General features: G+C 38.9%; 1 protein-coding gene across 1 annotated transcript in view; it reads left to right on the forward strand.

Moving 5' to 3' along the window:
• The window catches only part of dnah6 (dynein, axonemal, heavy chain 6), a 341,236-nt gene that overhangs the window by 74,367 nt on the left and 242,865 nt on the right, over positions 1-24,004 (forward strand). The window contains exons 14-19 of the mRNA XM_043705917.1: positions 3,868-4,019; positions 8,627-8,779; positions 14,296-14,547; positions 16,437-16,565; positions 19,530-19,643; positions 22,887-23,030. Coding sequence (XP_043561852.1) covers positions 3,868-4,019; positions 8,627-8,779; positions 14,296-14,547; positions 16,437-16,565; positions 19,530-19,643; positions 22,887-23,030 — 944 coding nt within the window. The remainder of the gene's footprint in view (positions 1-3,867; positions 4,020-8,626; positions 8,780-14,295; positions 14,548-16,436; positions 16,566-19,529; positions 19,644-22,886; positions 23,031-24,004) is intronic.

A 24,004-nucleotide genomic window follows, 5' to 3' on the forward strand; every position in this document is an offset into this window, starting at 1 on the left:
TCTTAACCAATTCTCAGTAATAGCAATAACATCATGCTCCCAGGTACTAATCCAAGCTCTATGTTCATCTGTTTTACCTACTACACTTCTTGCATTAAAACAAATGCACCTCAGACCATTGTTCTGTTGCGTTCATCATCTGCTTCCTACCTACCCTTCCCCTTAGCCACATTGACTTAATTATCTAGTTCCTTACAGGCTTTATTTACGACCTCCATACTGTCCGCTAACCACCTCATTTGGTTCCCATCCTCCTGCCACATTAGTTTAAACTCTCCCGACAGCATTAGCAAAAACACCCTCCATGACATTGGTTCCAGTCCTGCCCAGGTGTAGACTGTCTGATTTGTAATAGTCCCACCACCCCCAGAACTGGTCCCAATATCCCAAATATCTGAATGCCTTCCTCCTGTACATGTCTCAAGCCACTCATTCATCCTGCCTATTCTCCCATTTCTACTCTGACTAGCACGTGGCATTGGTAGCAATCCTGAGGTTACGACCTCTGAGGTCCTATCTTTTCAACTTGGCTCCTAACTCCCAAACTTCTGTTTGTAGGACCTCCTCCCATTTATAACCTATATCATTGGTGCCTATATGCACTACAACAACTGGTTGTTCACCCTCCCCCTTCAGAATGTCCTGCAGCTGACCTGAGGCATCCCTGACCCATGCACCGGGGAGGCAACGTACCATTTGGGAGTCTCATTTTTGGCCAGAGAACTGCCTATCTACTCCCCTCACAGTTGAATCCCCTCTGACTATAGCCCTTCCACTCTTTTTTTTTCCAGCCCTTGTGTACAACATAGCCAGCCACAGTGCCATGAATCTGGCTACTGCTGTCTTCCCCTGGTGAGCCATCTCCCCCAACATTATCCATAATGGTATACCTGTTTTGGAGGGAGATGACTGAAGGGGTCACCTGCACTGCCTCCCTGCTCTTTTCCTGCCTTTTGGTCACCCGTTCCCTTCCTTCCCTCAGCAGTCCTAATCAGTGGTGTGACCAATTCGCTAAACAACCTCCTCAGCATCACGGATGCTCCAAAGTGAGTCCATCCGCAGCTTCAATCCATGCGGTCTAACAAGAACTGCAGTTGGACAAACTTCCTGCATGTGAAGCAGTCAGAGACATCACCCATGTCCCTGAGCTCTCACATTGAGCAAGAGGAGCATAACGTGAGTCTGGGATCTCCTGCCATTTTTACTCTTAAGCTTAACTTAGTCCAACTATAATATCAAATAATAGATAAATGAAATTGAAATAAAAAAATTACCAATCACACTACTTACCAGCACATGATAAAAATGAAAAAGAAAAGCTTTACCTTATCAACACCTTTATCTTTAGTTAGAGGAGGGCAGCACTACATGTGTAGTGTCACTGGTTTAGCCACTGCCCAAATATATCAGTTCACTCACCTTCCCAGAGTGCAATTCGGCTGCTCCCATTAAGTTCTGCTGCCAAAATGAATGCCCAACATCCTGGCGGTAAGTATTTATAGCCTCTACTCGATTTCCCAGAGCACAGTTTGACTGCTCCCACTCAGCTCCACTGCCAAAAATAATTAGCCTTGGGATACCTCCTTCTCAAAGAACCTTCTATTGTGCTAAACTTATGATCTCACTCTAATGCTGGACCAGGTAAGCTAGTTTTGTTATTTCAGCCATTTTTATGCCAATGGGCAGCCATTTTGTGTGACTCTTGACCAGGGGCTACCCCAACACTCTCTAATTCTGTAACTTTAAAAACTTCTAGATATTCAAATAACACATCCACAAGTTTTTCAGATGATCCCTGTCTGGTTTATTTTAGAACATTTTCACTAATTTTAATATTTTCTTTTATATTGTATAGATTAATTCTGTACAAAGTGAGACCGTTCCTCTCTTTGTATGCTTGATGCGCAATTAATCCTGCTGCCTAATACTTCTGTTAAAATGATATCATAATTTTTTTCCTTTTCATGTACTTACCTAATTCACTTTTGAAAATTCTGATTAATACATAAAATCTATGTTTAGCAACCTTTACAGCAGTACAACCCAGATCAGAAAACTTACTCCACAAAAACATTTCTTATTCTGCAATAAATAGAGGCAATAACATACCTTTTTGCTCTTTGAAGTTTCTTTTCCACTCAATCAAATCATGGCTAATCTTCTCCATCTACATTACGTACCCACACACTTTCCATTTTCCTTTGTCTTTAATACCTAGAAATTTATTAATGTCTATCTACAAAATATTCAGTAACTGAGCCACCACATCCCTCAGGGAGTCCAAAACTTTCAACACCTTCTGAGTGTAGTTCCTTCCTCACAAGTCCTAAATGGTCCACCCTTTATTATTAAACTGTGTTTCTTGGTTCTAGAACCCCCACTACTCCAAACCAAATTAGAAGAATCATCATGATTTTAAAAAAAAACTGTGCAGTGAGATTACCTCTTAATTTTCTAAACTCCAGAGAATACAGGATTGGTCTTCTCAATCTCTCCTCATAGAGCAATCTCACCATCTCAGGATTCCATCTGATGCATACCTCTTCTGGCAAGTATGTTGCTCCTTAAGTAGTGGGATCAAAATTTTGCACAATACTTCAGGGTTGTCTCATTAATGCTCTGTAGCAGCAAGAAAGACATCTTCTTTAAGAAATATTGCCCTTGCCAGTTTCCAAAATGGAAAGCAGGTTAGTGAGTGACTCCTTGCTTATCTGCCTGAACCTCCTCGGCTGTCTGGCCAACACCCATTCCCTTACTGCAATGCGATCACCTCCCTAAATATTAATCCAAATGGTTCTCAGCCTTACAGCACACTACAGTGTTTCGAGCTATCACTTTAGTCCTGAAACAAGAAGATCACATTTTTGCAGCTAGTGCCGTTTCCTACATATGTGGTTGACCAAGCCAATAGGAAACTGTGAGGGTGTCTTACACTCCAGGAGCTGAGCTCTCCTTAACTTTACTTCACAGACTATTGTTTATGAACTGAAGGCTAGACAGTAGACTCACTTACCAACTCTCATCAATCACTTCCTTCCGTTGTGCTGATGCCATTTTGATTCCTGAGATTACGTTAAGAATTTTGCTTGTGTTCTGCTGTTATTGGCTAATTTTTATGCCAGTTCTCTGCCCTTGCTCCTTTCCCCTGCTGTTAATTAGTGAATTCACAATTGTTTTTTAACTAATGCATGTCCTCACTACCACAATGTACAACTTTAATTCTTACTAATACAACCTAACAATAATTACCATTTAAAAATAAAACAGAACAGTGAATTCAACAAGTCATTTCTTCCCATCTGAATGTGTCTCTTATTACTTATGTGATAACTTCTTTAACATTATTTAATTTTTCATTTTTAAATATAAATTTAAAGTGTCTTACAGACATTCTCTAATGGTTGGTTGGTGAGAAACTGTCATCTTAGGTGTCACTGTCTGGTTCTTATGCCAAGATACTTAAATATATTTTGTCTGGTCGTCTTTCTTCCTGCCAGTTGAAACAATTTACCTCTATGCATTATATCAAAACTCTTTAATATTTTAGATAATTACTTTAAATCTGTGTTTGTCCATTTCTATTCTGAGCAGAGCAATCCCAGTAACCCACATCACTGTACATAACTGAATTCTCTCAGCCTGTTGCTATTCTAGTAAATCTCCACTGCATCCTAAGGTTTTGATATTTCTTTAATTATTTTACTTTTTCCATTTCATAGTACTTTCATAAGCAGACAGTGCATAGCTTAATATCAGGAAATATAAGTTTATATATTTTTAAAACAAAAGTGTAAATGTCAAAGTTAAAACTGACAAATATGTAAGTAAATGATAAAATATTAAATTTGGTATCTACATTTAATGCAGATATTTATTTCTTTACGAGTTGGCTGGAAAAATATCACAAACAGCATTCTGATGCAGTCAGTATTAAGCAGACTAAGAACTTAGGATTGCTGCTGATAGATAATGCATCTCTCAAGAAAACAATAATACCTTCACCGCTACGCTGTCTGGAGGTAAACATTACTCATTTGTGATCAATCTGATGGCTTTTTTAATCATCATAAGCATTTAATGAAGCAAATGATTTAGAGGGCAGTATTTCTTACAGTGTGAAACCTGTAGCATCTTGATACCTAGATGCTTAACTGAGCAGGCCTTCCTTGATCGAATACTGAATCACAATATAAAATGAAGAATTGCTCTTCATTTTGTAGTTATTCACTTCATGATGAAACTCAATTCACTATGCTTTCCATCCAGCCAGGTCAAAATAATTGGCCTTTAGTTTTTGAATTTATCCTGACATTGTTTTATGACCAAGTATGCAACATCTGCAATTGTCCACACCTCTTACATAAACCCAGTGTCCAAAGGGCATTGTGAGATTATGCTTCTGAAATTTCCACCATTACACCATTACACCATTCAGCATATTTAGACATATACTGTCTGGTCATAGAGTCATAGAGATGTACAACATGGAAACAGACCCTTCAGTCCAATCTGTCCACGCCGACCAGATATCCCAACCCAATCTAGTCCCACCTGCCAGCACCCGGCCCATATCCCTCCAAACCCTTTCTAATCGTATACACATCCAAATCCCTCTTAAATGTTGCAATTGTACCAGCCTCCACCACATCCTCTGGCAGCTCATTCCATACACGTACCATCCTCTGTGTGAAAACGTTGCCCCTTAGGTCTCTTTTATATCTTTCCCCTCTCACCCTAAACCTATGCCCTCTAGTTCTGGACTCCCCAATCCCAGGGAAAAGACTTTGTCTATTTATCCTATCCATGCCCCTCATAATTTTGTGAACCTCTATAAGGTCACCCCTCAGCCTCCGACGCTCCAGGGAAAACAGTCCCAACCTGTTCAGCCTCTCCCTGAAGCTCAGATCATCCAACCCTGGCCACATCCTTGTAAATCTTTTCTGAACCTTTTCAAGTTTCACAACGTCTTTCCGATAGGAAGGAGACCAGAATTGCACACAATATTCCAACAGTGGCCTAATCAATATCCTGTACGGCCGCAACATGACCTCCCAACTCCTGTACTCAATACTCTGACCAATAAAGGAAAGCATACCAAATGCCTTCTTCACTATCCTATCTACCTGCGATTCCACTTTCAAGGAGCTATGAACCTGTAGTCCGAGGTCTCTTTGTTCAGCAACACTCTGTATTAGATTAGATTAGATTAGATTACATTACAGTATGGAAACAGGCCCTTCGGCCCAACAAGTCCACACCGCCCTGCCGAAGCGCAACCCACCCATACCCCTACATTTACCCCTATACCTAACACTACGGGCAATTTAGCATGGCCAATTCACCTGACCTGCACATCTTTGGACTGTGGGAGGAAACCGGAGCACCCGGAGGAAACCCACGCAGACACGGGGAGAACGTGCAAACTCCACACAGTCAGTCGCCTGAGTCGGGAATTGAACCCCGGGTCTCTGGCGCTGCGAGGCAGCAGTGCTAACCACTGTGCCACCGTGCCGCCCACTCCCTAGGAACTTACCATTAAGTGTATAAGTCCTGCTAAGATTTGCTTTCCCAAAATGCAGCACCTCGCATTTGTCTGAATTAAACTCCATCTACCTCTTCTCAGCCCACTGGCCCTTCCTGATCAACTTTAAGTACAGCTAGACTTTCTAATACATAAATCCTCTTTAAAACGTTTTAGTCAATTAGTCACTTGTCAGCTTCTTGTCTTTCAATGCAATTTCAGCAGCCTCTTTTTTCTTAGTGAAGACAAATGCAATGTACACATTGATGTCTTTGACTTACCTTTGATCCCAAATTGGCTCCACCTCGCATCTCCTTATCAGTCACTATTGTATGCCTACAAAATACTTGGTATTGCTTTTCATGTGGCCTGTCTGGATTTTCTTGTCAGGGTCAAAATATTTTTTTTGAGGGATCTTGAGATTTTCATGAAGGCTAAGTTTTGATTTTTGTGGGCTACTTTTCTTTATTCTCATTCGTTCATTTATTATGTTGGGCAGTCAGGGTATCATACTTTGTATGTCTGTGCTGACAAATTGATTATTTGAACTGAAAAACAGAGATTTAGATTAATTCATCAACATTCTCAATACTCCATTAAACTTAAAAGCACGATCCCCCAGGAAAATGTTATACTCCCATTTAAATTGATACAAGATAACTGACCTACCCTTCCACATACTGTCTTGAATCACACAGTGTATCCAAGTGGTTCTTTTGGATTTGGGTAAATTTAGTTAAGAGAAGAAATGACAACAGCAATTTGCTTAAATATAAATGTTTGTTAAGTAAATTAGCCAGAATGAGAAAAAAAAGACAATAAGCCTCGCTGCCTGTCTGGTGACCCCTTGCTCGATGGCTGGGCTGGAGGCTTAGGTCATTCCTGGCACTGTTCTCAATCCGGATCCAAGGTAAGGTGCTGCGACTTGGAACAAAATTCTCTCTGTCTTGTACAGTGTAACAAACAGCAAGTAGAGGAAAAAAACAAGCTGACTGTGCTGGCTTTGGCATAATCAGGAATGTTCACAGGAATCATTCAAGGTCATGCAACTGTCAAATATCATCAACAAATTTAACCCTTCAGCCCATCCTCTATACATACAAAAATCCATTACCCTAAAAAGACTTTTCATAGATTGCTAAGGTCACAACCAAACATTTCCATTGGGCATGCACAAAGTTGGAACACTTTTGCTGGGCAGATACAATTCTATTCACTGCAAATTCAATTTCATTCTCTGAATTAAGGTTGTCAATTGATGGTTTTCATTAAAATAGGGCCCTCAACATTGTTTCCAATATAGTAGTTCTGGAACTTATGTGGCTCTAAGCTAGACATACCATATTCATTTGCAAGAACTTAATTACCTTAGTTATTTAGAGTTTTCTTGGCTCCCAGTTAGTTATGCATTCCTTTCTTGACCAGTTTAAAACTGTTCTCTCTCCTTTGCAGCATGTATGTCCACCACCCTTTCGATCACCCTCTTCTCAGCATCACTCTTGCAGCTGCCTTCTTCTGCTTGGATCTCTTTTAACCTCCTTGTATCCCCTAACACCTCTTGGAGCCTCAACACACCCAATTACTGGCACCCTTCCTTACTTTGAAGCCTCCTTTATTCTCCTCCACCCCAAATCCTCCTTCAAGCACCTCCTCCCACACCAAAACTCAGACTCCAGCACAGAACCTAGAACTCCTGGCAAAGGCCTTTCTAATCTTGACATAAGGCCCTGCATCTTGGCCATTGGTGATTTTCAGCACCCTCCCTTGCTCCTAGAACTTGATTCCCGAGCAGCTCCTTTCCGTTCCACTTCTACTTCTTCCCCAAACATATTCAACTCACCTCTGCTCCTCCCAAACTCAACGTTCACCAGACTCACCAACCCTCTCCTAGGTGTTGCACTCACAACAACTCCAGATCCAACTCTTGATCCCCTAACTGCTTTCTTTCCTATTTACAGCTCCTCTAATCCTCATGCCCGTTGTCGCATTGCAGCCCTTCTGATGGGTTTATTGTGTTTAGAGTATGATTGCATAGAAACTTTCCAGATGCGTTTTGACATAGGAATTTGTACATAAAAAAAGGGAGTTTGAAATTATTGCAACATATTAATACACTTTTATCTATGTGTTATGTTTCACCCTCAATGTGCTCCTTTATATTAATAAATAATTGTCTCTTAGTAAATCCAAACTGCTAAAAGTGACCATGAAAATATTTTTAAAATTAGACATTTGGGATAAATATGTAATTTAATTACTGTCTACTATTTAACACACAGTGGAAGAATGGAAACAGGAACTTTAATTGTTTGCAAAAGGCAATTCTTAAATATACAGATAGTTCTCAGATAACAGTGTTCCGGCAGTGCAATTTGCTTATAACGTCACCGAGGAATTAAGGATTGGTATTTTCGAGAATGCTTATCTCTGTTCACAACAACGCAATTCCAGCGGTGATGGTTTTGCGTGCTTTGTTGTGCGCTTGTGCCAATGTCTGCACTGAAGTTTCAGTGCTGTTCTGTGCATGCACTGATGTCAGCTGCCAACAGAGCAGCTTTCTGTGAGAGGTACATTGAGCAGCTTCCTGTGAAAGTTACACTACTCTTAGATTATCTCTGTTTTTGAAACAAATGAGTGGGCATAAGGATAAGAATATTAGCAATAAGCGTCCTTCTGTCCCTACATTATCAATATTTTTTAAATGTACTGTGATTAAATTTACTTCTGTTTGGTTGATAACTATGATTTACAGCTTCATTCAAGTTGTGCTGCACTTTGTGTTAGACATTTGGGTGATCTTTGAGCAATCATAAGTGATATGTATTGCTGGTGTGCCCGTAATGCCTCTTTTCCCGTAGGCCCCATTATTTATATTAAGCAAGGATTTGCTGGAACGCAACTACGGTGTTATAGGAGAACTATCTGTCCTTAAGTTGTTTTAGTTGCAATATACACATTTGTAGTCTATAATTGACTTAAATTTGAAATGAATGCTAATCTGATTATTTATCACAGGACAACGTGTTAATATTTACAACATACAGAAAGTAAAAGGAAATATCATTTTTGATAATATGTATCACAATTTTGATTTCTTTTGGTTAGGCTATTAATGCGATTCTTCCAGTTCTTGCCAAGAAGAAGACAGACAGTATTATTCATGAAGTGCAAGATGCTGAGTATAAACTTGAAATAGTTCCAACTGGTACCTTGGAGTATGTGAACAACTTGCTATTCCTTGATGAAATGCAAGATAGGGTATGTTGCAAATATTTTCATAATACATTTTTCAAGTTGGTAAAGTTCAAACCTTCCTCACAGAACTTTTCCCCTTTATTATTTTCTATCTTTCTTCAATAAGGTGAAAGGAAGATTTCAGTCATTTTTCTTTGCAATTGTAGGCCAAAACTGAGTTTCTAGCCATTCCCACTGTTCTACAATATGCTGGCATTGGTAGTGAAGAGTATTATGTGCTGTTCTCATATTCAGAAAATCAAAAAAACAGTGAAAATAAGGATTAATTTTGATGATATGTCATCTGTCATGAAATCATAAACTTCTGTTGATTTGCGATTTTAGCAGAGCGGAAATGCTTTCCCAATCTGCTTAAATTATGACTATAATTTACTCCTTTAAATGAAAAGTTTTTTTTTCATTAAGGATAATATGTTTATATTTGATTCAATTTAATTATATGTTTTTGTTATTTATATATGCTTAACCATTTTAGTTTTTGAGGTTTTTGTGATGATGCTCTCACTTTAACAAGGTTATATTGTCCTTGGTTTTTTTAGGAGAAACTGTAAAGGCCAAGGTGCTGAGGAGTCTAGGAAGAGCCTAGTTCAACAATAGTAGGGGAATGGTCAGTTCTCCCAGTTCAGGATTTTCTAGTTTGGTTTAGCTGTGGCAGTCCAGGAAGATTGCAAACTTCAGCAAATGGTTCCTGACTGACTTTCTCTCTGAACTCTCTTTGGATGTTGTTCCCTCCTGCCTGTCAGAATCTGTGTTTCAATTTGCCTTTTTGCCAAGGGATATGTTTAAGGGATGTTATGGATTGGAACAGTTCTTTAGTTATATTGCTGTATTGGGTTGGTAAAGTTTTCCAGTAGTTAAATTATTCTAAATTCCATTTTCTTTTGTTTGTGTTTCGGCTGTAGTGTTTAAATAAAATCTGTTTTGCTTAAAGCTGAGTGCTTTTGCCCGCTGCACTACACCTGGAATATCCACTTCACATCTGCCTTTAAAATAATAAAATGTTAGGGTCTAGGCTATCTCCTTAAAATATTTTAAGGGGATCTGGCCTGGTCCATAACAGATTGGGGGCTCTTCTCGGGATTGATTCTATAATTCCAATTTAGGTTTCAGGTTGTTAGACTGAAAAGTGGCGAGTAGTAGGTATTTAGTGTCTTTTGTTCAGGTGTTGAATTCGATTGGTATAAACAGTGCTTGGTGTAGTAATGGCTCTTTCAGCCACTACGGGTTTTCTGGGGTAAAAAAAGTGACTTTGGGGATTTTACAAAAGGTGAGCAAGGCAAAGCTGTTGGAATTGGTAGACAAACTGGAGTTGGTTTGCCTTCATCCGTGAGGAAAGGAGAGGTAATTACAGCAGTTGCTCGGCACTTAAATGTGCTGGAAATGCCATTGGAATCTTTGGAAATGACTAGAGTTCAGTTGCAGATGAAGCAGCTTGAACATGAAAGAGAACTGAAACTGTTTGAATTATGGTTAAAAGCAGAGGAAAGAGAGAAAGAAAGAATCACCCTTGTAGAACTAAAAGGGAAGGTCAAAATCACTTTAGCAAAACAAAAAGAACAGGAGAGAAAAGCCTTAGTATAAGAAAGGATAAAGGAGAGAGAGGAAAGGGAGAAAGAGAGTTTGAGCTTCATAAATTGGCACTTAGGAAAATTGATTTAAAAGGATTGTGGTGAAGGTAGAAGATAGACTTACTGAGGGCGATAGTGAAGATGAGCAACCCATCTTGGCTGCGGGCCTGGTGAGGATCTGTTGAAATATATCCTAGCATTGCCTAATGATGGGAAGGACGTAGAAACCTTTATCATCTCATTTGAGAACGTGGGTAAACAAGTGCAATGGCTGTGACTATCTGGGTTTTTTTGATCCAAACAGGGGTGGTTGGTAGAGGTTTCACGATCAGAGGAGGTACCTGGGGAGTGTGAGAAGGTGAAAAAAGCCATCTTAAGTGCATATGAGCTTTTACCAGAAACCTACAGACAACATTTTGGGAATCTGAGGGATCCTGGTCAAACATACATTCAGTTTGAAAGCTTCAAACAAAGCAATTTTGATAGTTGGGTAAGGGCATTAAAAATAGATCAAATATATGACACTCTTAAAGAGATGAGTATTTTGGAGGAGTTCAAAGATTCACTTCCTGAGCTGGTGAGAACTCATGTGGAAGAGCAGAGTTAAAACGGTCAGATTAGCAGCTGAAATAGCTGATGTTTATCAGTTGGTTCATAAATCAAAGTTTGGCTTCCAACACCAATGTCAATCCGTGAGGGATAGAAATTGGGGAAAAGAAAACTCCTCATGTAGTAAAGGAAACGTAAATCTTGGTGAGTGTAATAAAGATAGCTTACCACAGGGTAAAAAGGAAACCCATGAAGGGGAAAGAGAAGTCAAAAATCTCTGATGTTTTCACTGCAATAAAGTAGGCCACACTAAGCCAATGTTGGTGGGTTAGAAAAAGCATTGGGAAGACGGGTGTAGGAATACAGGATAAGCCAGTGAATTTTGTTGAAGTGGTAAAGGAAAGCACAGTGAAAGCTAAAAAGTTGCACCAGAATGTGCAACGTGGTCTGAGGTTGGTTGAGGAGGAAGTGCCAGATCTTCTTAAACCATATACTTGCAACGGTAAAGTTTACTCGCATAGGCCAGGAGCAGCAGGTAAAGAAGTTACAGTATTTAGAGACACGGGATCATGTCAATCTTTGATGTTGAGAGATGAGATATGTAACTCAGAAGGACTATTGCCAGGAAAGGTGCTCGTACATAGAATTCACCGTGTGGCAGGGGTGACCTTTATAGAGGTTTATAAAATCATGAGGGGTATGGGTGGGATAAATAGGCAAAGTCTTTTCCCTGAGGTGGGGCAGCCCAGAAATAGAGAGCATAGGTTTAGGGTGAGAGGGAAAAGGTATAAAAGACACCTAAATTGCAACGTTTTCACGCAGACGGTGGTACATTTATGGAATGAGCTGCCAGAGGAGGTGGTGGAGGCTGGTACAATTGCAACATTTAAGGGGCATCTGGATGGGTATATGAGTACGAAGGGTTTGGAGGGATGTGGGCCGGTTGCTGGCAGGTGAGACTAGATTGGGTTTGGATATCTGGTCGGCATGGACAAGTTGGACCGAAGGATCTGTTTCTGTGCTGTACATATCTATGACTCTCAATGCTCCATATGTAAAGTGAGGTTAGAGTGTCCAGTGAAAAGTGGAGAAGTGGTAGTCAGAGTGCTGGAAAAGGTCTCGGCTCCTGGAATACAATTTGTCCTTGGTAACTATATAGCTGGGTCACAGGTCGGAGTGCTGCATACTGTGGTTGAAAAGCCAGTGGAAAATCAGACAACTGAGGTATTACAGAAGTATATCCTGGGACTTTTCCTGACTTGTGTGATAATAAGGTCACAAAGTCACCAATTGAAACGGGAGGAGAAATTAAAGAGTACAGTTAAGGAGTTGAAGTAGAATTATCAGAAACCCTGTTTGATCGAATGGTTAAGACAAAACAGGAACAGGTGGAGGACAAAGTAGATATTTTTAGTTCAAAGAAATTAATCAAGGTCTCCTTCTCAATTGTAAAATATTTCTAATGATGAATGTTCAATTTTCTATCGTCCCGTCAGCTTCCTGTAAGAGTACAGCACTGACACCCACACCACCTTGAATGGCTTTATATAATTAGGTGTAGCTAATACTGGGGCAGTGGTTAATACAGCTTTCAGGCTGTCAAATGCCTCCTGACAGTCTGCTGTCCACTGAAACTTCCTGCATTTCCTCAGTAATTCATTGAGTGGAGCAGGCACACTGCGAACATTTGGTACAGATTTCCAATAAAATCCCATCAATTCCAGGAATCGTATTACTGCTCTCTTCATTGATGGTGTGTACAAACAGAAAGCATGTTGTAAATAGAGCACAAATACAAAGGATGAAACTTTAAGATGGACTGAAGATAGAAGCCATCTTGAGTCAAAATTCACAAAGTGGATAGCCCTGGGAAAACCTGGGATGCAAGTTTACTTAAAGGTTCTCAATGATATTGGGACACAGTCAACTACTGCCACTGTGCTTCCCATGATGATTACCCTTAGGGGATCTGGGACTTAAGTGGTGACTTGCAAACACAACTGTGAGCAGACTGCAGTTTCTCTCTGTGCAATCATAGCAAGGGGCCAACAATACATGAACATTAGATAGTTAAGTTATCAGCATATCATAGGCTCATTTTTACAATTATATTTGATTAATAAGGATCATGCAAAATGAGGTAAAAGAGTTAAATAGGGCAGACAAATGAATACTGTTAGAAAGCAGTCTCTTAGAAATACAGTATTATTTTGTCTAAACTTCCTGGATGTATTTCATTTAATATAGTATTGCATATCATACATATCCCAAGTTTAAAATAAAAATCCTTTACCATAGTTTGGGTGAACTTTACATTTTTGTCAGTTGTCTTCCTCAAAAAGTGGAGAGACAGCACATACACGATTTTAAAATAGAATAGCAGATAAGCAGTAGGTTAATTATCAGCATTAGTTTGTTTCATTTGATGGAAAGCTTGCCTTTGATTCTAATCCATGTGTCATCAAGCTCTGCACAAGACATTGAGCATTTCATTTAGGTTGCAATAATTCCCTCAAATCTGAGGGTGTGTTGCATTGTTACAACTGCTATCTTTTGCACATGGACATTGAAACTGAGGCTTTATTAGGGTTTCAGTTGGATTAACAATAGAAACCAGAGATCTTCTTTCCTCTGGGCAATATTTCTCTGTCAACTAGCATCTCCAAGGACAGATCAGCTATTCATTTCTTTTTTGTTGTTAAGAGGCTTTTGTGATGCTTGCAAAATCTTTTTTATTTACCCATGTTACAATGCTGGCTACATTTGAAAAGTGACATAAGGTTGAAAAGAACTATGAGGTATCTTGAAGAAACGAAAGCTACATTATGATGTCGGTGTTTTCCTTTCCATTAATTCCCTGTTGGCTTATTCCTGGAATGATGTCTTCTACCTGTAGATAATTCTTTTCAGAAAATTCCCCAGTGATTGTTAATGTTCACGATGTTTTGCTTATACTAGGATGCAAATGAAACTGTAGAACTATCGGTTATTTGTTAATGTTTCTGCATCTCTTCTTGATTTTAGTTCAGTCTGCAAAATGGCTTATGTAATTCTAAGTCTTGGAAAGCCACACGAATGGGATCACAAATAGTGACCAGCATTACAGGAAGTACACATACCAATTTCATTCTATGGATTGTGTGCAACATTTTAAGTTGGATTTGTGATCTGAAAAAATTTAGGACATTTACTGATAATTGCATCAAATCATATCCCCCATTGTGACATGGTTTTGTTGGTGACTCAGGACAACTGTGGAACACTTTGCTTACCAATAAAACACAGAACATTGAACATAACTAGGGGTGCAAAAAGTCCAGAAGTGAAATTTGTCCTTTGAATCAATGTAGTCTTCTCATATGAGGCATAATAACCTCTATAACAGAAATACTTTTCTTTTAGATTGAAGTCTTGGATGAAGAAGCAACTATTGTTGTAATGATGTATCAGCTCATCGAAAAGTATAAGATTGGTACACCTCCTGAGGATCTTGCTGTATTTGCAACTCTAAAGCCTTCAATAAGTGTAGTTCGCACTGTCATTGACAGAGCTGTCAGTGAAAGAGACAGCAATGTTACTAAGCTGTGTCGCTGCATGGATAAAGACATAGATGTGCTGAATGAGGAGGTCAGAGCAGTGAGGATTAAAGAACAGGTAGGTCAATAATTGCTGTCTTTACCATCATCTCTTGTTTAGTAATCCGTGTTTAATGCATCCACTTGAGACTCAATATTGAAAACGGACCAAGGTCTGATGTGAGTGATGGTGGGAAGAGTGATGTGAGATGGGAATCTTGGGAGAAGAAGTTTGGTGACAAGGTTGGTTCAGAGATGTCTCCCCATTTCCTGAGGCTAGGTCCCCACAGTGACTCTGAATGAAGCATCACCTTTGCCATTTCAATTTACATGCTTTTGAAGCATTCAATGGCCATTTTACACGATTGCAGGGACAGTAGGGAGGCTCTACCATAAGTTGCTCATGTTGGGAAAACAGGATGCACTGACCAAATGTTCAGAAAAGCATGAGCACTGAGCACCTTAATTTTCAAACTGAGTTCTTAATGACAAGGTAAATCAGTGAGGAGAGAGGAAAAATTCAAATTGTTGATGTTTGCTATGAAGTGTAATTAAAAGAAACATAGCATCCTTACAGAGCAGAAAGAGGCCATTTGGCACAAAGAGTGTGCACTGACCTTCTGAAGAGCATCCCATGCAGAGCCCCCTACCCTATTCTCATAACCCCATATTTGCCACATGCAACCTACCTAACCTGCAAACCTCTCACACTATGAGGCAATTTAGCATAGTTAATCTACCTAACCTGCATATCTTTCGACTGCAGGAGGAAACGTATTAGCTGTAGATGTGTGTCATCTTCAAAGACTTGAAGAACTAAGGAAACAGATGGCTTTTAGAGATACTTATTGTTACAAATGGATATGTCACTTGACTCTTTCTATCTGCTGAGCACCTTTGGCCTACTGTCTGTTTAAAAAAGCCCGCACAGTCTATTTAATTGTGCCTTCCTTGTGTTATCCTTTATCCAAGGCCCACTATTTAATGTTCTTCCCACTGTCAACCTTGCGCACTCATTAGAGAGACCTCAGCTTTAAAGTCATAGAATACAGTCACAGAGTATAGCCAGGTGCTAGTGTTGTCGCACCCCAGCCCTGCATGATTAGTCTCCACCACAGTCTTTCTTTCTCACGGCCATCCAGGCTGTGGTCCTTTTTTTTTTACACCTTTGGTCTTCTCTTAACTTCTTACTCGCTCCATCATCAGCCATGATGCATGTTACCACATCCGAAGATGTTGAAAGCAATTATTTAAAAGCAACTTTTTTTTTCTCTTTTGTTCCTGTCGGCAAACTTCCCCAAGCTATTGTTGCTGTGTCCTGATTTGGACACACTCTCAAATGTTAATTATGATTTTTTTCCTTCACCACCACAGAGAGAGAGAGAGATGTTTCTTATCTTCAGGCACCTTGATGTCTAGGTGCACAGTCTTTCAGGTTTATGCAAGCTGCAGCTTAAGAAGCCAATTTAAAGGCTGATGCTGGACAGTTTCATGTTAACTCATAGATTCCTGGCATCAGCCTGTTCATCAAGTATCAAAATCAGTACTCTGAAAAGTAACATGTAGTTAAAGTTTACACTCCACAATTCAACTTGACCTTCAAAATGAAAACCTCCTTTTTTTTACCTATAAAGTAGTGTCAAAGTTCCATTTCTCAGTTTTTAGTTCAAAAGGAAAAATATATGATTCTTACAAATAGAAAAAGAAAATACCTGTAGTGGAGTAGTTTGACTCCATTGGCTGGACAGATAGTTTGTGATGCAGAGCAGGATTCTCCTTCTCAACCTCTCCCGCTGCCTGAGGCATGGTGACCCTCAAGTTAAAACACCATCAGTCATCTCTCTCTCTCTTTCTAACAAAGAACAACCCTATGATCTGGGAAGACGATAGGAACTATACCTTTACTCCTATTATAATGATCATATGCAATTTCATATAAACTATTTTAATTTCCATTGTATTTTATAGGATCCTCAGCTTCTAGACATCAATTCTGACAGAGAAAAAGTGAAAAGCACTCTGGCAGACATGCAGATTGTGATGGATGAATTACAGAAACGTGCATTTCAGTATAAATCTTACCAGAAGAACTTCAAGGTAATTAGTTTTAGATGTTTTCCAACAATTTCCAGGCAGATTTTTGGCAATTTTCATTACCAATGATAAGAAATTATTGCTATGGATGACATGCGGCACTCTGTCTATTTCCACTGGCCATTTTAAAACATAGAAAAATGCAAAATGGAGCATTTATCCCTTTGAGCCTGTTCTACCATTCAATATCATCATGATTGTTTTCTCCCTGTACTCTTTGATCCCTTTAGCTGAATAAACCATATCTAACTCCTTCTTGAAAACATATACAGAGGAACCTCGATTATCCGAATGAGATGGGTGGGCACATATTCGGACAATCAATTTTACCTTAAACAAGGGAAGCCATACTGATTTAGTGCTGTGCTCTACTGGAGAATTTGTTTAAATCTATAATTTTAATGAGTCTGCCATTTAAACAAACTAATCTTGCAGTCTGCAAATTACAGGTAAAAATGAGAAGACCATCACTTAAATACTGTATATCAAATCCCAGCATTAAACAAGGTCCAAAATAGCTTCTACGATTGTAAGAGGATTTGTCAGTTTCCGGAAACACAGTCGCGATAGAAAGACAGAAGCACCGCCTCACGCGTGCGTTTACGTTTTCAGCCATTTTTTCATGAACGGCCTGGTAAAGTGACCGGAATACTATAAAACACTTACTTTTGCAAAGGGCTGTGTAACAACCCTTACCTAAAAAATATTCACTCGCTGATGCTTGAGCTGCTTGTGTTTCTTTGTTTTTGCCAGTGTTTTCACATGTTCTTTAGTACAGGTAAATCTATTACGCTTACCTCTTTGATTTAACGTTTTTGTGGGACCTTGAAATCATCTTCGGATAATCTGAAATTCAGGTAATCAATATTTAGATAATCGAGGTTCCTCTGTAATGTTTCAGCCTCAACTACTTTCTGTGACAGAAAATTCAGTAGGCTCACCACTCTCTGGGTGAAGAAATTTCACCTCATCTCAGTTCTAAATGATCTAGCCTGCATCTTTAGATTTTGATCCCTGGTTCTGGGCTCTCTGGTCATTGGAAATATTCTTCCTGTATTTACCCTGTCTAGTCATGTTTAATTTTAGAGGCTTTCTATATTTTCATTCCCCACTCCCCCATTCTTCTAAACTTGGGTGAATATAGTCCAATCCTTTCTTCACACGACAGTTGTGCCATCCCAGGTGTAAGTGTGGGAATTCAGCATGTCCATAAGAATCTTCACCAACTTGTACAGATGCAGCATAGAGAACTTACTATCCGGTTGCACACTGGCCTGGTACGGAAACCACTGAGCCCAGGGCCGGAAGAAACTACAATTGGTCGTGTGCACAGCCCATACTGTCACGGAAGTCAACCTTCCATCCATGGAGTCCATTTATATTTCTCGTCGCTGCAGAAACGCTGCCAATATCAAATACCCCTCCCACCCTCTTACAATCTCTTCCATTAGGCAGATTTACAGAAGCTTGAACACACACGCACCAATAGGTTGAAGAACAGCTTCTTCCCTGCTGTTATTATACTGATGAATGGACTCTCTACCATCAAATGATGTTGATCTTGCTTTGTGCACCTCCTGTGTAGCATAACTTGTATGCCCCACTCTGACTCAGCACCCTATGATCTGTGTGTCCTTGCTTGTTATTATCTGCTTGTGGTGCTTGCAAACAAAGCTTTTCACTGTACTTAGGTACACGTGACTACAATAAATCAAACCAAACCTTTGATGTACTCTCTCCACTGCTAGAACATCCTTCCTCAGATAAAGAGACCAAAATTGAACATAATACTCCAGACACCGTCACACCAAGGCCTTGCAGAATTGCATCAAGTTATCTCTGCTCCTGTTCTTGAAACCTCACGCAATGAAGGCCAATGTGTCATTTACCTTCTTAACCACCTGCTACAGACACCTACATGCTTACTTTCAGTGACTGGTATACAAGGACACCCAGGTCTCATTGCTCCTTTCCTTTCCGAATCTATCGCCATTCAGATCACAATCTGCCTTCCTGTTCTTGCTCCCAAAACCTAGAGAAAAGCTGCTGTAAAACCAATAAAATTTAATAGATTTATGAAAAAGAGACTTTTTTCAAATAATTGAATGGAAAGGATTATTTTATCTGACGATGGAGTTAGTAGAGCGAAACATAAAAATATAGAAAATAGAACCACAGGAGGCCATTCGGCTCTTTGAATCTTCTTCACCGTTCAACATGATAATGGCTGATCATTCATAGTAGCCTTTCTTTGCTTTCTCCCCATACTCTTTGATCTCTTTAGCCCAAGGACTATACTTACTCGTCCTTGAAAACAATGTTTTATCCTCAACCATTTTCTGTGGCAGAGAATTTCCTAGGCACACCACTCTCTCGGTGAAGAAATGCTTCCTTATCTCAGTCTTAAATGGCTGATCCCATATCCCGAAACTGTGACCCCCTTGTTCTGGACTCTCCATTCAACAGAAAAATCCTTCTTGTGTTTATCCTGCCTATTCCTTGGAGGGATAATCATCCTAAAGTACAACAGATAGCTTGTGATAATCTTTTTCATAAACAATTGTTGACAAGAAACAGTTGAGAAAACATTGCATCTTCTAACAGAAAATTAGATAAATGTTGGAAGCATTTACTATGAGGAAAATAGTAGAGCTGGGAAATAGAAAGAGTGTCTTGTTTTGGATTGAGTGAGTAAGTGAGCCAGTATAAACATGATGTGTCATAGACTCTCCTGCTGAGTTATTCCTTATATGTGTCTTTTTTACTGATTGTTTTAATTTGATACTGGAATAATGAAGAGTGTATCTAATATAGAACTGAACTGTTACCTCAAGAAGACAGAAGTGAGCAATATGTTTTATGTTCAAAACTGAAAGTCATTAATGCTCCAATTCTAAACTGCAAATTGCAATTAGCAAATGATTTATTTCCACTAAGCTGTAGAATGTGTATGTTTTTTGTACCTAGGTTGAGATAACTAAATTTGATTTGCTGGAAGAAGTTCATGCTGATGTGAAACTAAAGCAACTTCTTTGGAATTCCCTTAATGATTGGGATCTCCGTGTCGATGAATGGCTTCAGGTAGTTTTGTTACTTTTAGTCAATGTGTCTATTAGATAATTTAATTAAAGTCATGATTATTAAAATGCATCATCAGGAACAAATTTGTTACCTACTTCCTCTCATCCAATGTGAATTATATTCAAGAGCTTTTGTTGACTGTTTTATTACATCGAATCTATCTTTCAGATTTTGGTGAAATACACTACTATATTAATGAAATCAGTTGTGTACTTGATCATTTTTGTTGAAACCCACTTGGGACCTTATTATGCAGAAAGTCTTCTGAGGATACACCATTTGGAGGCAGAGGCTGTCAACTAAATATGGTGGAAAGAATGAAAAGAGACTTACATTGATGCTGTGCCTTTCATGAACACTGCATGTGTCAAATTATTTTCTAGCCAATAAAGTACTCTTTGAACTGTGATCATTGTTGTACCATAGAAAACACAGCAATGAATTTATCTATGGCAAGATCCCATAAATAACAATATGATAATGACCAGACAAGTTTTTTGTGCCAATGAGGGGTACATACTGGCCATAAGGTTGCTAACAGTAAGGTTAACTCCGCCAACAACCTTACTATGAAACCTCTTCCAAGGGTGCATTTTGGCCAGCATATCAGGGATTCAATTTGAAATAGGAACTCAATTTAACATTTCATTTGTAATTTGACATCTCCAATCTTCCCTTTATACTTGGGATGCTGGCTTTGATTTTTTGCGTCCCGGACTTGGAGTGGGATTTGAACCCTAAACATTCAGAGTCTGAGGTGAGAGGGTTATCGACTGAGCCACAGCTAGCACTAAATTATGGTCTACTGTGTTCTCCATTAGAATGAATGACTGCAAATATTTTGTCGAATCTGTCTGTCATTTCTCTTTAGGGAAGGCAGATGCTCTAAGTCCATAACATTCATCCTGTTTATGAGTACAGTAATTCTACTGGGTTCATTATTTTTAAAATGTGTTTTGTTTTTGAGAATGGAAGCGATGCTTCAGTTAGTGAGTACCTGTCTAAGTTGTTTCCAGCCAAGGAGAGGAAAAGACTTTATAGTTAACCTCAGTGCCCATAATGGATGGGAAGAAAAAATACAACACAATTTTTCTTAGTTACTGTACAGGATTCTTGTTGAAAAATGCATCTTAAACATTGCTAAAAGGTGATTTGAAGTTTTTCATCTTGCACTCAGAACTATGATGTATGAAACAGATTTAAAAAGAAGAGGCATAATTTTATACAGCTTGAGAAAAGAGCTGCTGATTCGTTGGCCCATCATTGGCATGGAGATGCAGCAAGAATAATCAATTATCAATCTTAATTCTCAGATCAGGCAGGTAGATTCTGATTGGTCAGGGCATTGCCATGGGGATACAGCAGAATTTGGCTCCATTAATGACAAGCAATCTTTATTTTTGAGAAAGGTGGACTGTTACACAAATTTCTTTCGCCTACAAGAACAGAGCTTATGCACAAAATGTTGACTCTCCTGCTCGTTGGATGCTGCCTGTCTTGCGCCACACTTTTTGACCCCATATTTATGTCTGTGATGTCCAGCTAACGATGTTAAATTGATTTCTGACATAACTCATGGCACAGTCTGGATTATTTAATAAAAGAGTTCTAACAACAGAACTGCATTTAATGATGGATATACTTTTCTGATGCAAACGTGGGATGGTCGAACACTCTGAGCTTGCTGCCAGCTGTGAATGGCCAATGGTATGTGTTGTTTGTTACAGCATACTAATTATTGCGACAAATTGCCTACCTACCTGACCCCATACTGGCACTAAAACATCCATATCACACATTGCTCATTTATGTGGTGGGCAAAAATTAAATTTTTGGCTTGATGACAGCATCCTGTTAGTGGAGAAAACTATTCCTGGATTTACTGCATGGCAGTGTGAGACAGCTAAAGACGAATCAAGAATTTCTTTATATAGTTATATAAACTCCATCCTAATTTCAAATTTATCATTTGAAATTGAATAATCAAAAGACCTTGCCTTCCTCAGTGTATTAGTATTAGTTGAGGTGTCTGAAAATGGGACTACTATTTTCTGAAAACCTATTTTCACCAGTATACACTTTGAGATTTCTACATGCCACATGCTTTAAGTTCAATCTTTTCTGCAACATTGTGAATATGGGTGTCTGCTCACCATGTCAGATTGATGCTGAGATAGGGTATATCAAAACTATCCTGGAAGAAAATATCTATCCTGATCAAATTATGATTCATTTATTGTGAAAACTCAAGAAAAAGCTTACCACCATCATATTTGGCCCGAGGTGGTCCCCTGTCTATCTGGAAGAGGAAGCTGTCTCAACGATTTCAACATTTTTCTCCACTAACAGTTATTAACCCAGAAAGTCATTTTCCCTCTGACACAAATAACTAAAGTGATATGAGTTCAAGTACTGGTGTGATGTATATAGACCATACATTTTTAGCCAAGGCTAAAAAATATTATAATTTTCTCTGTTGCTTTACCTCCTTTAGCTGGCCAGGCACCTCTTTGGTTGGTGCACTGAAGCTCTGCCTCCTCTACTGGATCATATCAACAACACATCCCTTTGGCCTTTTAAAGCAGGCAATAGGCCACTCCTATTCATTGAAATATGTATTCAAGTATTACGCATCTATCTTTTTGATATGTTATTCATTTAAAAATAACTGATGCTGAGTTCAATAATTTGATTATAATTTGAAATGTCTCAATATGAGATAAGTTATGTAGATTTGTTTGCGTGTACCAGCTGTAGTTTTCTCATGAAGCTTAATGTTTAGTAGGGAAGCTTGCAACTTTGTGAGTTAGTTTATTTAAAAGTATAAAATATTATAATTTACAAAGCAATCTTTAGAGCAATCAACTTAAGCCTATGTGCAGCTTGCAAACCTATGGCAGACTGACTGGCAGCAGAGCCCCAACATTGTATTCTTAAAGGTGAAGCCTCTTAACGTGCACGTACAACATACTACAGTCCAGTTTTAAATGTCACCTAGCCATGCACTTCAACAGCTTGTTTTTAGAAAGTTAAGAAGGAACTGATAAATTATAACGTTCTAAATATTGAACAGGAAACAAAGCATGATAATTTTGAAATAGCAACTTCCCACATTATGCTAATATTTGACAAGAACAGTAAAGTAATTAGTTGTTGAGAAGTTAACGTGTTTGATGACTTTAGTAGTTTTATGCAGAAAGTAGAATAATATTTAAACTCTTTTCCATTTCTACTCCCTCACAGCTTAAATTTGAAACCATAGATGCAGAAGAATTAGCAAGTGAAGTTGCAAAATACAGCAAATTTGTGAACCAACTGGAAAAAGGTCTTCCCTCAAATACTGTTGCAGCTACACTCAAGGATAATGTAGAGCAAATGAGACAAAAGGTATTCTGAGTTATTTCCCCAAAGCTGGTGGAATGTTGGATGTTAATTTGTGTATTGGAGTTACTTTGTGTTTCTTTTAGAAATGTGATCTTGATATTAATTTTCATTCACTGTCCAACCTTCTTTCAAGTAGTTTAGCAACAATATTAGGTTTTGATATTGTCTCCCTCACTCCTACTGAAAAGGCTGTTGGCAACCTCACACTACATGCAGTATGAGAGTGCTGGCAGAGATTGGCCGACATAGTGTTGCTGTTTCCACCACCAGGAGAAAGGTAGTAGTAACTGCTGCATTACTGATACTAATATCTCAAAACTCTGTCAAAGAAGGAAGAAGGCCTTACGATGGGATCTGTTTCCTCTCTAATAGCTGAAAGAAAGCCAAGGCTAAAAAATATTATAATTTTCTCTGTTGCTTTATCTCCTTTAGCTGGCCAGGCACCTCTTTGGTTGGTGCACTGAAGCTCTGCCTCCTCTTCTGCAGCAGTTGGTTCCTACTTGATTCTTTGAATCTGGCTTGAAGCTCACTGTACACTCAAGATGACTCAAAAATATTGACTATTTTTATGACAACTAAAGTCCCAGTGGCATGTTGAAACTCTGCTACAGAAAAATGACCCAGCTCTTTTTTGTTTCTTTGTGTGTGATGGTGGGTCTCCACATCCTGCACTCGTATGTGATAACTTTTGTTTTAGAATGTTCCCAATAAAATTAGGTACTGTAAATAGAGTTGTAGGGCCAAAAAGATGTACAGCACAGAAACAACTTGTTTGGTTAACATGGTCCAACTCGTCCATGCTGACCAGATATCATAAAGTAATCTAATCCTATTTGGCCCATAGCCTTTTAAACCTTTCCTATTCATATACCCATTCAAATGTCTTTTAAATGTTGTAATTGTCCCAGCCTCCGTCATTTCCTCTGGCAGCTCATTCCATACACGCAACCACTGTCTGTGTGAAAAAGTTGTCCCTT

Source organism: Chiloscyllium plagiosum, chromosome 2 (assembly GCF_004010195.1).
Source record: "Chiloscyllium plagiosum isolate BGI_BamShark_2017 chromosome 2, ASM401019v2, whole genome shotgun sequence".
NCBI classification, from domain to species: Eukaryota; Metazoa; Chordata; class Chondrichthyes; order Orectolobiformes; family Hemiscylliidae; genus Chiloscyllium; species Chiloscyllium plagiosum.